Source organism: Siniperca chuatsi, linkage group LG11 (assembly GCF_020085105.1).
Source record: "Siniperca chuatsi isolate FFG_IHB_CAS linkage group LG11, ASM2008510v1, whole genome shotgun sequence".
Classification (NCBI taxonomy): Eukaryota; Metazoa; Chordata; class Actinopteri; order Centrarchiformes; family Sinipercidae; genus Siniperca; species Siniperca chuatsi.
Genome location: NC_058052.1, coordinates 22,385,626 through 22,400,908, shown reverse-complemented (window position 1 = coordinate 22,400,908; position 15,283 = coordinate 22,385,626). Strand labels below are relative to the sequence as shown.

Sequence of the window (15,283 nt, the reverse complement as noted above, 5' to 3'; positions counted from 1 at the left end):
TGAAAGATCAAAATGTAAGCATGTTTGAAGTTTTTCAGTTGTTGATTAGACTCAAAGGTAGACCCAGTTGTTTTTGTAACACAATAGTTATTTCATCAATACACACAATGCCTTGCTCAAGGACACTACAACAAAATGTACAGCTAATAGCGCCACAGGTAATATTAACACTGTATTGTCCAAAGTGCAGAAATGCTCCAGGTGAGGCTCGAACTCACAACCTCGGCATTGCTCTACCTGTACTGATTTATAAGTACCGCGCGCTGACCGATTGCGCCACTGGAGCTTATTGATTTGCATCATTACGTATGAAGTAAAACCTCTAAACACTGTGTGTGTGTGTGTTCTTGCTGCTGGTGTGATACTGTATATGAACAAAAACACAGTGCTGTCAGTCTTATTCCAATCCAAAATATGATATACAAAGCTTCTAATTGACCTGTGACTGGTTGCTTTGTTTTGTTGTTTGAAGTAAAAGTACCAGTACAACAATGTACAAATACTTGGTTACAAGTAAACGTACTGCATTCGAAATCCAACTCTAGTAAAAGTTCAGAAATATCAAAGTTAAAGTACTGGTTCTGCAGAAAAATGGCTCTTCTGACCGATATATTACATTATTGTTAATACTGATGCATCAGTTTGTCAATGTGTCGAGGTGGAGCTAACTACTTTATATAAAGTTAGGTAGTTTTGTCCAATGGTTCCCAAAGTAGGGGTTGGGCCCCTCCAAAGGGTGCTATTGACTTACACAAATTCATGCCCCCCCTCAGGATGTTGGTTTATAACCAAATACCTGCAAAACTAATGACATTCCCATCAGCCTACTGCTTATTAGCAAATGTTAGCTTCCTAACATGCTAAACTATGATTGTAAACATGGTAAATATAATATCTGTTATAAATATTATTATATATATATATCACCTCAGCTGTTAGCATTCAGCTCAAGCACCTCTGTGCTTAAGTAGTCTTACAGAGCTGCGAACATGGCTGTAGACTGTAGGCTGTAGTCATGTTACATTAAATGTTTTTGATTCCCTTTGGTTTACCCCTTTATTTAGTTCCTATTTAAAAATGCTGTTGAAAAGATCAGATTTAGCTCAACAGGAGCCAAAAACAATATGTAGGCTACTTTCTATAGTACATTTTTAAATAAAAATGTCTTTTTAGGTTAATTTTCAGCTAATAGATTGTAGTTCCAGTACAAAATGGAACATGGAGGACTTCTCTCTGATGAACAACAAACCACAAGTCTGCATCTGTCATCCTGGACCTAATAAGCAGGACACGTGATGTAAACATATAGGTCGGTGTACCAATATGCTCCAGGTGAGGCTCGAACTCACAACCTCGGCATTGCTCTACAGCGTACTGATTTATAAGTACCGCGCGCTGACCGATTGCGCCACTGGAGCTTATTGATTTGCATCATTACGTATGAAGTAAAACCTCTAAACACTGTGTGTGTGTGTGTTCTTGCTGCTGGTGTGATACTGTATATGAACAAAAACACAGTGCTGTCAGTCTTATTCCAATCCAAAATATGATATACAAAGCTTCTAATTGACCTGTGACTGGTTGCTTTGTTTTGTTGTTTGAAGTAAAAGTACCAGTACAACAATGTACAAATACTTGGTTACAAGTAAACGTACTGCATTCGAAATCCAACTCTAGTAAAAGTTCAGAAATATCAAAGTTAAAGTACTGGTTCTGCAGAAAAATGGCTCTTCTGACCGATATATTACATTATTGTTAATACTGATGCATCAGTTTGTCAATGTGTCGAGGTGGAGCTAACTACTTTATATAAAGTTAGGTAGTTTTGTCCAATGGTTCCCAAAGTAGGGGTTGGGCCCCTCCAAAGGGTGCTATTGACTTACACAAATTCATGCCCCCCCTCAGGATGTTGGTTTATAACCAAATACCTGCAAAACTAATGACATTCCCATCAGCCTACTGCTTATTAGCAAATGTTAGCTTCCTAACATGCTAAACTATGATTGTAAACATGGTAAATATAATATCTGTTATAAATATTATTATATATATATATCACCTCAGCTGTTAGCATTCAGCTCGAAGCACCTCTGTGCTTAAGTAGTCTTACAGAGCTGCGAACATGGCTGTAGACTGTAGGCTGTAGTCATGTTACATTAAATGTTTTTGATTCCCTTTGGTTTACCCCTTTATTTAGTTCCTATTTAAAAAATGCTGTTGAAAAGATCAGATTTAGCTCAACAGGAGCCAAAAACAATATGTAGGCTACTTTCTATAGTTCATTTTTAAATAAAAATGTCTTTTAGGTTAATTTTCAGCTAATAGATTGTAGTTCCAGTACAAAATGGAACATGGAGGACTTCTCTCTGATGAACAACAAACCACAAGTCTGCATCTGTCATCCTGGACCTAATAAGCAGGACACGTGATGTAAACATATAGGTCGGTGTACCAATATGCTCCAGGTGAGGCTCGAACTCACAACCTCGGCATTGCTCTACAGCTGTACTGATTTATAAGTACCGCGCGCTGACCGATTGCGCCACTGGAGCTTATTGATTTGCATCATTACGTATGAAGTAAAACCTCTAAACACTGTGTGTGTGTGTGTTCTTGCTGCTGGTGTGATACTGTATATGAACAAAAACACAGTGCTGTCAGTCTTATTCCAATCCAAAATATGATATACAAAGCTTCTAATTGACCTGTGACTGGTTGCTTTGTTTTGTTGTTTGAAGTAAAAGTACCAGTACAACAATGTACAAATACTTGGTTACAAGTAAACGTACTGCATTCGAAATCCAACTCTAGTAAAAGTTCAGAAATATCAAAGTTAAAGTACTGGTTCTGCAGAAAAATGGCTCTTCTGACCGATATATTACATTATTGTTAATACTGATGCATCAGTTTGTCAATGTGTCGAGGTGGAGCTAACTACTTTATATAAAGTTAGGTAGTTTTGTCCAATGGTTCCCAAAGTAGGGTTTGGGCCCTCCAAAGGGTGCTATTGACTTACACAAATTCATGCCCCCTCAGGATGTTGGTTTATAACCAAATACCTGCAAAACTAATGACATTCCCATCAGCCTACTGCTTATTAGCAAATGTTAGCTTCCTAACATGCTAAACTATGATTGTAAACATGGTAAATATAATATCTGTTATAAATATATATATATATATATATATATCACCTCAGCTGTTAGCATTCAGCTCGAAGCACCTCTGTGCTTAAGTAGTCTTACAGAGCTGCGAACATGGCTGTAGACTGTAGGCTGTAGTCATGTTACATTAAATGTTTTTGATTCCCTTTGGTTTACCCCTTTATTTAGTTCCTATTTAAAAAATGCTGTTGAAAAGATCAGATTTAGCTCAACAGGAGCCAAAAACAATATGTAGGCTACTTTCTATAGTACATTTTTAAATAAAAATGTCTTTTTAGGTTAATTTTCAGCTAATAGATTGTAGTTCCAGTACAAAATGGAACATGGAGGACTTCTCTCTGATGAACAACAAACCACAAGTCTGCATCTGTCATCCTGGACCTAATGAGCAGGACAGGTGATGTAAACATATAGGTCAGTGTACCAATATGCTCCAGGTGAGGCTCGAACTCACAACCTCGGCATTGCTCTACAGCGTACTGATTTATAAGTACCGCGCGCTGACCGATTGCGCCACTGGAGCTGAAAACTTCTGAGAAACATACATATAACTTACTGCAATATTTATCCAGTGCCTCTACACTAATGCACTAAAAATTGAGCGTCACAATTAAAATGATGGTACATAAACATTAGTCAGAGATAATAACCAAAAATGAAACTACAGGAGCAGTTGTAGATATGCAGTCCAAGTTTATATATTTCTTGTCTTATATTTCGAGTTCCAGATCACATCACTTACAGTTCAGTGTTCAGCAGCATCTCAACTATAATACAACTTAAATTAAGGAGATGGAGAAAGGATTCCCCCTAGGGAACATACAGACACTGAGGAATCATATTAGAAAGAATACTACACTATTTTAATCCATGTCAGTGTCTAAACTAATCTTTTAAAATATCTGAATGTGGCTAACAGCTGACACGTCTCCACCAACTGATGAGGCAGAGTCTGTGCTTTGCTAAAGGGCACTAGAACAAAATCCAGGACCTGTCAGCAATTACAGGTAATGTTAACTCCATCGTGTACATCAAAGCACAGAAATGCTCCAGATGAGGGTCAAACTCACAACCTCAGCATTCTTTTGTAGTGTACTGGTGTGTAAATGCTGACTGATTCCACCGCTGGTTCATTAGGTATGTCATCACATATGATAGAGTAACTAAACCTGCAGTTTCTGTCTTCTTATTATTATACTGCTGTATGATGTGTATAAATAGCACCATTCATTATCATTAACCTTGTAAAATTTCCGATGAGCTTCTGCTTCTTAATATATTTCATATATTTATCTATTTCAGTATCAATTTATCAACATAATCATGGTGAAGTCTTCAATATCAGAACACTGACTTCTGGCCTCTCCTTCACAATTAGTAGTAGTGTAGTATTCTTTCTAATATGATTCCTCAGTGTCTGTATGTTCCCTAAGGGGAATCCTTTCTCCATCTCCTTAATTTAAGTTGTATTATAGTTGAGATGCTGCTGAACACTGAACTGTAAGTGATGTGATCTGGAACTCGAAATATAAGAAAAGAAATATATAAACTTGGACTGCATATCTACAACTGCTCCTGTAGTTTCATTTTTGGTTATTATCTCTGACTAATGTTTATGTACCATCATTTTAATTGTGACGCTCAATTTTTAGTGCATTAGTGTAGAGGCACTGGATAAATATTGCAGTAAGTTATATGTATGTTTCTCAGAAGTTTTCAGCTCCAGTGGCGCAATCGGTCAGCGCACGGTACTTATAAATCAGTACGCTGTAGAGCAATGCCGAGGTTGTGAGTTCGAGCCTCACCTGGAGCATATTGGTACACCGACCTATATGTTTACATCACGTGTCCTGCTCATTAGGTCCAGGATGACAGATGCAGGCTTGTGGTTTGTTGTTCATCAGAGAGAAGTCCTCCATGTTCCATTTTGTACTGGAACTACAATCTATTAGCTGAAAATTAACCTAAAAAGACATTTTTATTTAAAAATGTACTATAGAAAGTAGCCTACATATTGTTTTTGGCTCCTGTTGAGCTAAATCTGATCTTTTCAACAGCATTTTTTAAATAGGAACTAAATAAAGGGGTAAACCAAAGGGAATCAAAAACATTTAATGTAACATGACTACAGCCTACAGTCTACAGCCATGTTCGCAGCTCTGTAAGACTACTTAAGCACAGAGGTGCTTCGAGCTGAATGCTAACAGCTGAGGTGATATATATATATATATATATATATATTTATAACAGATATTGTATTTACCATGTTTGAGCCATTTTTCTGCAGAACCAGTACTTTTACTTTGATATTTCTGAACTTACTAGAGTTGGATTTCGAATGCAGTACTTTTACTTGTAACCGAGTATTTGTACATTGTTGTACTGGTACTTTTACTTCAGTAAAGAATCTCAATAGTTCTTCCACCACTGACCAAATTTTGTGCCGATCCATGTAGTAGATTTTGAGAAGAAAAAGCCAAACAATCACCAAGTAAGCATGATTTCGTCGTCTGGGCACCATGGATATTGGTACCAAATTTCATGGCCATGCATCCAATAGTTGTTGAGATATTTCACTAAAAGCCAAAAATTTCAACCTCATGGTGGCGCTATAGAAAAAGTCAGGGGATCACCAAAGTCAGTAGGATTCATCTTCTGGGAACCATGAATGTCTGCATAAAATGTCATGGCGATCCATCAAATTGTTGTTGAAATATTTATGGACCAAAGTGGTGGAATAATCGACAGACCGACATCCCAAGAGCCATGCCTCTAGCATGATTAAACATTGTGATAAAAAATTTTTAAAGCACATAACTGTAGGTAAGAATGGTTGCTATATTTTGTTTTGAGTAACATCTGCAGTCATTGAAAGTTTCCTTTTTCACAGAGTCTCAAAAATGTTTCTTCTGCTCCCTTTGGTCTAAACTGTCCCCCACTATTCTTCCTTCACCAACGTCTTGCCAACTTGTTTTCCAAAATGTAGCTCTACTTCTGAACGGAGCTGTTGTAATAGTTCCAGGACTCTTATCCTGCTTATCAACTTTAAATATTGAAAAGAAAGTGGTAAATATTTACATACTGTCACATGTGTTTCTGGACAAGAATAACAACCACACTGTAGGTTGCAGCTGTTCTATCAGCAGTAACCTGTAGCTGTCTAAGCAATTGAACCAAAACTGCAGATTTGAATCGCAATGAAAACTGGAGCAAGTAAAAGGAAGTGAAGCAATTAAAACAAGGACTCAGTCATGTTTACATCTATATCTATTTTAATCTTTTAAAATAGATATAGATTTTTAATTTTAATCTTGAGAATACAAAAATGGCATAACTATACAAATTTCAGCCCGAGGTCTTATACCTAAAAAATGCACTTTACCATCCTTTAAGTAATGATGATTTGTTGACACTAATTCTACATGATGCAAAAGAATAATTGGCAGTAAAAATCTAAAGATCAGTGAGTTTTTAGTTACTATAGGGAAACAAACGTCTGTCAGTCTGATCACAAATCACAAAGGGAAGGGAGATGGCTCTGATGGCAGCAAGAGGTAACTGTTTAGATTTAAGAACATACCATATAATAAAGGTAACAAAAAAAGGTTTTAAATAACTTGATATAGTTCACCCAAATCACAAAAAAATATTTTCTCACCTGCAACTAGCTACCAGTGCACATTTTTGTCATTTTATTTAACAAGGTTTTGAGATGGTTCCGAAAGTGAAAATCCTAATCTTATTCTGAATAGAGGATTTTGATTATTAGCCATAGTGTCGTAACCATCAAAGGTAGACTTACCACGAGCTGTGAGATTGTGAAAGGATGGTATATGCTCCTGTAGAAGCCACAAGTCTGTATGATATCAACCTTGTTTTAAGAAAAACACATTTTATTCACAATCTCATGGAAAAGTACTACACTACCCACAATCCTAAAGTGTTACAGCGACGTCTCTGATTGGTGGAGCTAGCTATTAACATGGAAATGTTTACCGCACCCACGAACAGCTATTGAGCTTTTTTTAAACTTTATTCACGCACTTACAACTTACAACAGGTTTAGCTAGTGAGTTACTGCTACCGCTGAACTCTACGTTTGTTTACGTTACATTTACCGTAGATCAACCATGATTTCCCTTTCTGACATGCTTCCTTTTTTTAGAGAATCCCTACAACACTATAATAATGACAAAGCTAAATTCAAGAAGATGCGTGCTACTATCGTGTGATCGAAATGTATCATTTGCAATGGTTTATGGGATGCGTTGTTCCTTCACACAAATAATTACGCACACAGTCTTGTACCTGTGCCTTTTTTTCCGTTTTAAAATCTTTTTTTTTTTTTTGCTCCGAATCAAATGTTTTATGGTCATGATTCATCTCGTAGTTGGTTGGCTTGGTTCCAGGCCTCTTAAAAGGATAAGGATTTTCTGAACCGCCATGGACTGAATAAATGGGAAATTCACTTCCGGAATCGGAGCCATTAAAATAGTGGGCTCTCACTGTTGAGCTATATACAGGTGAACTCTAAGCTCAAAGACTTTTTTTTAAAACAGCAATTTGTCTTTCCAGAAACAATGTCTTGGTTACTGTGGATAATCCACACATCTCCACACATTTCAATGGAACTATCTTCTGCCCAAGAAACAATCCCCATTTGTTATTCTTTAGGGGGGGTCCCTTGTCCTGTCCCCTTAAAGCAATAGTTAGACATTTTGGGAAATACACTTATTCACTTTCTTGCCAAGAGTTAGATGAGAAGATCCATACCACTCTCATGTCTTTCCGTTAAACATGAAGCTACAGCCAGCAGCTGGTTAGCTTAGCTTGGCATAAAGACTGGAAGCAGGTGGAAACAGCTAGCCTGGCTCTGTCCAAAGGCAACAAAAATCCATCTATCGCACCTCTAAAGGTCATTAATTAACATGTTATATCTTGTTTGATCTGTACCAAAAACAAAGTGTAAAAACAACAATTTGTTGTTTTGCCTGTGTTTTAGTGTGGGATTGTCTCTTGGCTGGGAGCAGTAACTTCCTGTTAGGTTGCCAGGCAACAAGGGAAATTTCCAGTAAGTCATTGCGGTTTTTGTTTGCATGTCTACTATTTCTTGGTACAATAGGAGTTGTACACTTTGGGTTTTGCACGGATTAAACAAACAAGATATAACATGTTAATTCAGAAGCTTTAGGTGTGCTGGTAGGCTACCACTAGGCTGTTACCTTGAACAGAGCCAGGCTAGCTGTTTCCCCCCGTTTCCAGTCTTTGTGCTAAGCTAAACAAACTGGCTACTGGTGGTAGCTTCATATTTAAGGGACAAACATGAGAGTATCAATCTTCTCATCTAACTCTCTGCAAGAAAGCAAATAAACATATATCCAAAATGTTAAACTATTCCATTAACTTCATAACGCTGCATTGTCACTGAGCATGCAAACTACTTCTTATTCAGTTTTATTTCATAATTTCCATCCACCGGAGCTTCTATTCTTTTCTCTGCTTAATTATTATCATAGCTCAATCACCTCCATTTCAGCGCTGGTGTACGCTCTTTTATTAAATCATCAGGAACCTCCTAACTCAACACTGATTACACCAACATTAACATGTTCTGTACACAACATTAACTCTGCTCATCATTTAGTTTTATATTGTTGTTGCTGTTGTTCAAAATACATGCAATATGTTGCAACAATGTTTTATTTATATATTTACTGTATGCTTATGATATAAATACAGTGAAAATATTTGTTAAAGGCTCAACATGGATGATAATATGAAGAAATAAAATATGAGATTTTATTTAATGCTAGTGATCATTTTGTATGTTTACTATTGAAAACAGCCTGCAATAATAAAATTTACACCATATTCACTGGTTCTTTAAGACTAAAAAATATGAGACCTTCTCTTATGTAATAAATGATCAGTGGCTAAAAATGTGTGGAAAAACGATATATATTGAGCTCGTGCGTTAGAAAAAAATATTGATTTAATGTCATTTTTTGTTTACAAATGACATTTCTAGGGTACAACTCTTCATTTGCTTATGACCTTATGGCTTAAAACCTTCATTGTGAATTTTACCAGGTTGATGTCATTTGTGGGTAATTCCATCATATACACCCACACACACATACTGTACACATAGACACACAGAGGCACACAGGATGCACAGTACTTCTTGGACACACAGGTGTGTGATTCAGCGTCACTCTTCAGAAGTTTTTCCATCGGATGGCGGAGAGGATGGTGTGGATGAAGTAGAGGAGCGTGGCCAGGTAGGCGAACACCTGAGACCCACACACACACACACACACACACACACACAAATAAACACAGAGCGCAGGCTTAAAGCAAAAATCCAGGATCAGTCTGTGATGTTCAATACTACCCAGGAGTTATTTTATGTTGTGTTGTATTTTGCTATTTTGCTTAGGGGAAATACGCTTATTTGCTTTCTTGCTGATAGTTAGATGAGAAGATCGATACCACTCTTATGTCTGTACAGTAAAACTTAGCTTAGCATAAAGACTGGAAACAGGGAAAACAGCAATTCTGGCTCCATCCCAATCTTATAAAATCCGGCTACCAGCGCATCTAAAGCTCACTAAGCCAAAGTCATTGGTAGGTTAGTTTTCGGGCTTGCCTAGCTTGTCTGCTATTGTCTATTAGTTATACAGTTTGGGTTTTGTACGGATTAAACAAACAAGATATAATGTGTTAGTGAGCCTTAAAGTTGCTTGTAGGTGGATTTTGTTACCTTTCAATAGAGCCAGGCTAGCTGTTTTCCAGTCTTTGCGCTAAGTTAAACTAATCGGCTGCTAGCTGTAGCTTCATATTTAAGGGATGGACACGAGAGTAGTAGGCCTATCGATCGTCTCCCCTGACTCTCAGCAAGAAAGCAAATTAGCATATTTACCAAAATGTTGAACTATTCCTTTAAACTCCATTGCAGCGCATGGGAGTAAGAGAGTAATGGAATAAGAAAAAACAAATCAAACTGTAAAATGTAAAGAACATCATACTGTAGGTACTGTAACTGTTATTTAAGTGGTGTAAGGTATTTTTTCTGTAAATACTGTACAGATGAACGGTCGTTTATACTCTGTCTTGAAATCAGTTCTCACCACAGCAGCGATGTCAATCTGGTAGATTTTAAATTCGCCTGATTTTTTCATGAAGGTGATGTTAGCCAAAGCCACCCCTGCACTGAGGTAGAAGAATGCTGCCAGTCCATGGTAAGCAAAGTCCTGGATACACATAGATTAAATAATATTACAACATGGCCACAGCCCATAACTCTTCCTCACAGTTTCATTTCCTGTTTCATTCATTCTTTCTTTCATTCTGATCTGTTTCTCTCTCTCTCAGGTCTTACAGCAGCAGCCCAGCCAGAGCTGTTCTTATGACCTCCAGCAGCGAAGATGATCATCCAGAGGAAAGTCATGACGAAGCAGAAGACAGAGACAAACATCACCCAGCCCAAAGGGTTCGGTGGGCTTACGTGGGTGGATGCCACCAGGATCCACACCAAACCACCAAACACCTGCAAAGATGGAGGGAAGGGGCGGAGAGATGGTATTAAGGTTTTTGAGATCTAGGATATTTGTTTGTGCTAGACTGAACTTAAACTGACATTAATGGGGTAAGCATAAACGTCTGAACCAAATTCCATGGCAATCCAACCAATAGTTCAACCAAAATCACAAATGTCAATCTCATGGTGACGCTAGATGAAAAGTCAGGGGATCACCAAGTCAGTAGGCTTTATCCTCTGGGCACGAATGAATGTCGACTAGCTGACTGCTAGCATGGCTAAAAGCTGAATATTTTTTTAAAATTATAAAATATATCATTATAGATTATCTTATATAGATAAGAGCAGATAACGTGTGAATGAGTGTCAGGAAAGTTGTAAATCACACCAAAATATACAAAGCAAAACTTCACTTTTAAACACTTTTTCTGTGATTCTGTGAAATTCTTGCTGTTGATTTTTCAAAACATATGCCACCCATCTGGTACACCAAATATATTCAAACAAATAGTCTGGAATTATAGTTTTACACAGATTTGACTTTTTAGAAACCATTTACTAGTTAATGCTCTTTTCTTCATAACCTCTGTTCAACTCCTTTATTTTCTCCCCTTTTTAATTTCTCCTTTTCATTGTCTAAATTGTTACAGTGACTGCAGCAAGTTACTGAATCCTGCAATCAGTCTAAAATGACTTGCTAAAATAAACATTTTTTGGAGTAATCCCCTGAATACATGAAATCCTACTACCGGCAGAAATGTGTTGTGATACTCTACTTTTTGCTCCTAGCTATTTCCCCCAAAATTACCTATAACTTACATGTATATTTTCTTTCAGTCTAATTGGGCTAAGCTGTTTGATTTGTCTATTAAAACCACCTTGGCCATGACAGTTTAGAAGTAGATGAAGGGAAAGATACAGTTAAAGGAAGAATTTTGAGCAATGTGTGTGCAATGAGAATATGTTAATTTTTCTGTCATGATAACTGGAGAAAAGACTGATCAAGTGTCGGCTCCTTTTGCTGTTTAGACATCTTTCACTACCAGTATTTTTAATTTACAGTGCTTGATACTGTAGGTCACCTGTGGTTTTGATTAAGCATTACCTGGAGGCCGGCCGATTTACACAGCCACACATGGATCAAATACTATTGGCAAAAAAAAATCACTGGATTTGTATTTGCTGCAATTCTAAGCTTCAGTTTTTCTATGTAGTCCCATTAAAGTCAAGAGCTCTTTTTCATGCTACAGTATGAGCTGGCCAATAATCAGCAATCTAAACTTACAAAGAACAGGCAACAGTGTATAAAAGCACACATCTAAATTGGATTAAAACCATAAAATGTGAAAGTCAGTATGTCCCATGAAAAATCGGTTGGCGAATATCAAATCAGCAGGATCAGAGGCCACATCTCTCTAAATGTTGACTAAACAAACACTTCTCTTGGTGGTGTTTAGTGTTCCAGGTTACTTTAGATAGAGTGTTAACCACACCCGTTTAGTCTAAACTCTCTGGAATCCATAGTGTTATACTGTGTCACACCCACCCTGGCTGATACTATGAGCATCTAAAACTGAACACACATAAAATTTGCAAACAACCTGATCCAGAGCTGACCACAGCTTTATCTTAAATTAAGATTTCACTGCGTGGTGAAAGGATTCTGTCACTAGGAAAAACTCTCCTCAGTCAGAATCACTTTAAAGGTCACAGAACAGAAGTTTTACTGCTGCACACCACAAAAAAACCCAAGAACATACAGTATCTGCAGAGGGTGATCAATGGCACTGGCTCGCTGATGATTTTACTGAGTTGTCACTTTCAAAACTCATTCTCTCTTCAATGCTCAATCTGACAGAATCAGCATCAATAGTTTCCATATAGCCTACTCCAACTGGAGGAACTGAACCGTCAAAGGAGATTATTGGTGAAAGTAAACCTTCAAGGTACGCTTAAGCAAGGCATTCAGTCAGTGGCCAACAGAAGAGGCTATGGCTGCAAGAAATTTGTACACATGTCAATATCCAAAAGACTTCATGTCATGGAACCTACATCCTCATCACAACCCTTGATAAGTAAAAGCTAAAATAAACAACTTAAGACACATTTAAGTCTACTTAGACATATAATCTGAAACAACTTCCTCGGTGCAGTTATTTTTCCAGCGGTTAAGTTTCTATCTTTTGTCATCGTTCAGGGAGAAGAATACACAAATACAATATGAGTGAAATGTGAGATGTGAAAAGACGTAGGTGCTCCTCCCACATGAGGGATATGTTTCATCATCTCCCAATTAACCAAAATGCATTTCACCAACACAAAATTAAAACAAATTCTGGTATTTTTAAGAGACTAGCATCTGACTTAGGGCATGAAGTTATCACATCATGCTGGCATGAGCTGTAGCACAAGAATTCAAATAATAATGTGCACTCATTTAAAAAATGTCATATATATATATATATATATATATATATATATATACAGCTGATGATCCAAACAGTAACAGTGTTAATACTGTGTCTACCAATTGCCTTTTGTCTCCAAAATTACTATAATTCATTTTAATTTTAAGCATCATATGCACATTTTGTAGGAATGCATGACTTGTTTTACCTTTCAGATATATACCATTTGAACAAAATAGATTCATTGTTGCCATGAAAGAAAAACATCTGTTGTATTTAAATGACTTTAAAATCAAATAAGTTGAATCAAAATAAGGAAAGAAAAAAATGAAAATACAAATTGCTGAATTTGAAAGATTGATCCAAAATGAAAAGAATCCCTTTATAACTGACTTCAAGGTCAGCTGCTCTATCTCTGTCATTGTCCACTCACCAGTTCAGGCAGGTAAAATATATCCGGGGCCGTGGTGCATATCCCCAGTCCGCTGGGCAGGCTCTCCATAGGCTGAGCAGTATTTGCAGCCATCTCTGCCTGTTCCTTCTCCCAGTGCCGAGTTAACAGCGAGTGACCTGCCCTCTCTTCTGAACTGACAGAGCAGCAGGTGTTTCTGACTCTTATTGGAAAGCTAAGTCAGCAGACAAACCCGTTCTGCTATTGTGGGTGAGAGATCCCGTCCCACAACAGCTCCTTGCACCACCCTTCACCTTACAGCAAACAAGGCTACCTGGTGTTCAATGCGAGTCAGTGACCCGTGAAGGGATTTTAAGACAAACCGAAGAGGAATTTTGTGCCCCGTGGCTACAGTTAAACCTGTGCTGCTGAAATATCTACATTGTTGCTGCTCACTGAGTTCTGGGTTATACTAACTTTATGAACCTTAGATTTTGTTAGCTGAGTGCCTGCAGCCTGTATTTGTATTGTACACAGGGGTTTATAACAGGAGTTTCTTTTCAAAATATAGATGCTTGTAAATGTGAGGATTGGCATTATGGATGAAGACATTTAATTTCAACCACTTCAACCTCACAGAAACATTAGCAGGTCCACACAGTTTTACTTTAAAGCTGCACTAATATTTTATGTTAACATTAGCTGAAATGACTCAACTTTTGTTGTGTTGTAGCATCTTTCAGCTCATTGTTTTGGTTTTACAACCCACTACTTTACTGTTTTGGTTCACTCCCACTGCTTTCATCACCCCATTTCCAGCCACAGTACAAAGCAAAAAAGCTTCAATAAACCCACTGTACACTACCTGCCCCGCACCAAACAGACACAGACAAAGTTAGCGACTAGCTGGTGAACATGGTGGAGCATTTAGTAGTTCTCTCAGGTGTGAGAGAGTTTCTCTGGTGGAAACCAAACCAGCGCTAAAAAGAGAATGAACATTGGACTTACATTCTCCAGGTGAACCTGAAAGACTCCAAATGAATGCTAATGTTGTGTAAATAAGTAACTGTAAATAAGTAACTGTGTGCTAATAAATGCTGCTTTAAATTCTAGTCAAGATCCCAGATTTTCCAAACATAACAAATTAGGCTAATTTCTGGGCAACTTTGCATTGTAATACACTGACATCATGCAAGCTAAATCTATACAATTATGAAGAAAAAATTAAGAAAAAGGCAAGACATAGCATATATTGTCATGAGCGCTCTGGACCACAGTGTACATGCATCTTTTTAGCTACAGGTAGCTGTATTTGTGATAAATGCAGCATTCTTGACTGGAAACCTGAAAAACTTGTCCTGGGGCTATGTAATACTACTCTACTCTGGCTCAGGAAAAGATCAGTGTCCTTTGTGATATTTTGCACAGAAAAGTTGTTTAACTTAAACTGAAGTTACATTGTTGTGATTGGACAGATTTTAGTAGCCTAATGCTTTTTAATTACAGGAACCAATCAGAATCAAGTCAAGCTGTGATGCATTTCCTGGAGAGTCTAAAAATAAAGCCTTGAAATTAGAGTTGAGATTTAAAAAAGCAAATACCATAAAGGAGTCAAACAAAAAAGAAGTATATATGTACAGTAGTACAAATGATGGTTATAACATATATCTTAAAATTCTGAATTTGTTCTGTTAAATGTTTCTTTTTTCAGAGATCATTTATGCTGTAACATAAATGTAATATGATGTAAAATGGAGAGACAAATCTTTTTACAGGCTAA

The 15,283-nt window shown here is 37.3% G+C and overlaps 1 protein-coding gene and 5 non-coding genes across 6 annotated transcripts; 1 reads left to right on the top strand and 5 right to left on the bottom strand.

Moving 5' to 3' along the window:
* Positions 1-193: 193 nt before the first annotated feature.
* Positions 194-286, bottom strand: trnai-uau. The gene is given in 2 exon segments: positions 194-229; positions 249-286. It is a non-coding gene; the product is annotated as a tRNA-Ile (tRNA).
* A 1,038-nt stretch (positions 287-1,324) lies between these two features.
* Positions 1,325-1,418, bottom strand: trnai-uau. Its single transcript has 2 exons — positions 1,381-1,418; positions 1,325-1,360 (listed from the first exon to the last, which is right to left on the bottom strand). It is a non-coding gene; the product is annotated as a tRNA-Ile (tRNA).
* A 1,039-nt stretch (positions 1,419-2,457) lies between these two features.
* Positions 2,458-2,552, bottom strand: trnai-uau. Its single transcript has 2 exons — positions 2,515-2,552; positions 2,458-2,493 (listed from the first exon to the last, which is right to left on the bottom strand). It is a non-coding gene; the product is annotated as a tRNA-Ile (tRNA).
* A 1,041-nt stretch (positions 2,553-3,593) lies between these two features.
* On the bottom strand, positions 3,594-3,687 carry trnai-uau. The gene is made up of 2 exons: positions 3,650-3,687; positions 3,594-3,629 (listed from the first exon to the last, which is right to left on the bottom strand). It is a non-coding gene; the product is annotated as a tRNA-Ile (tRNA).
* A 1,196-nt stretch (positions 3,688-4,883) lies between these two features.
* On the top strand, positions 4,884-4,977 carry trnai-uau. Its single transcript has 2 exons — positions 4,884-4,921; positions 4,942-4,977. It is a non-coding gene; the product is annotated as a tRNA-Ile (tRNA).
* Positions 4,978-6,413: 1,436 nt separating this feature from the next.
* Positions 6,414-13,757, bottom strand: LOC122884092 (myelin and lymphocyte protein-like). The gene is made up of 4 exons (XM_044213490.1): positions 13,546-13,757; positions 10,546-10,713; positions 10,295-10,417; positions 6,414-9,457 (listed from the first exon to the last, which is right to left on the bottom strand). The coding sequence occupies exons 1-4, from the start codon at positions 13,636-13,638 to the stop codon at positions 9,383-9,385; spliced, it is 459 nt and encodes a 152-aa protein (XP_044069425.1). The 5' UTR covers positions 13,639-13,757; the 3' UTR covers positions 6,414-9,382.
* Between the last annotated feature and the right edge of the window lie 1,526 nt (positions 13,758-15,283).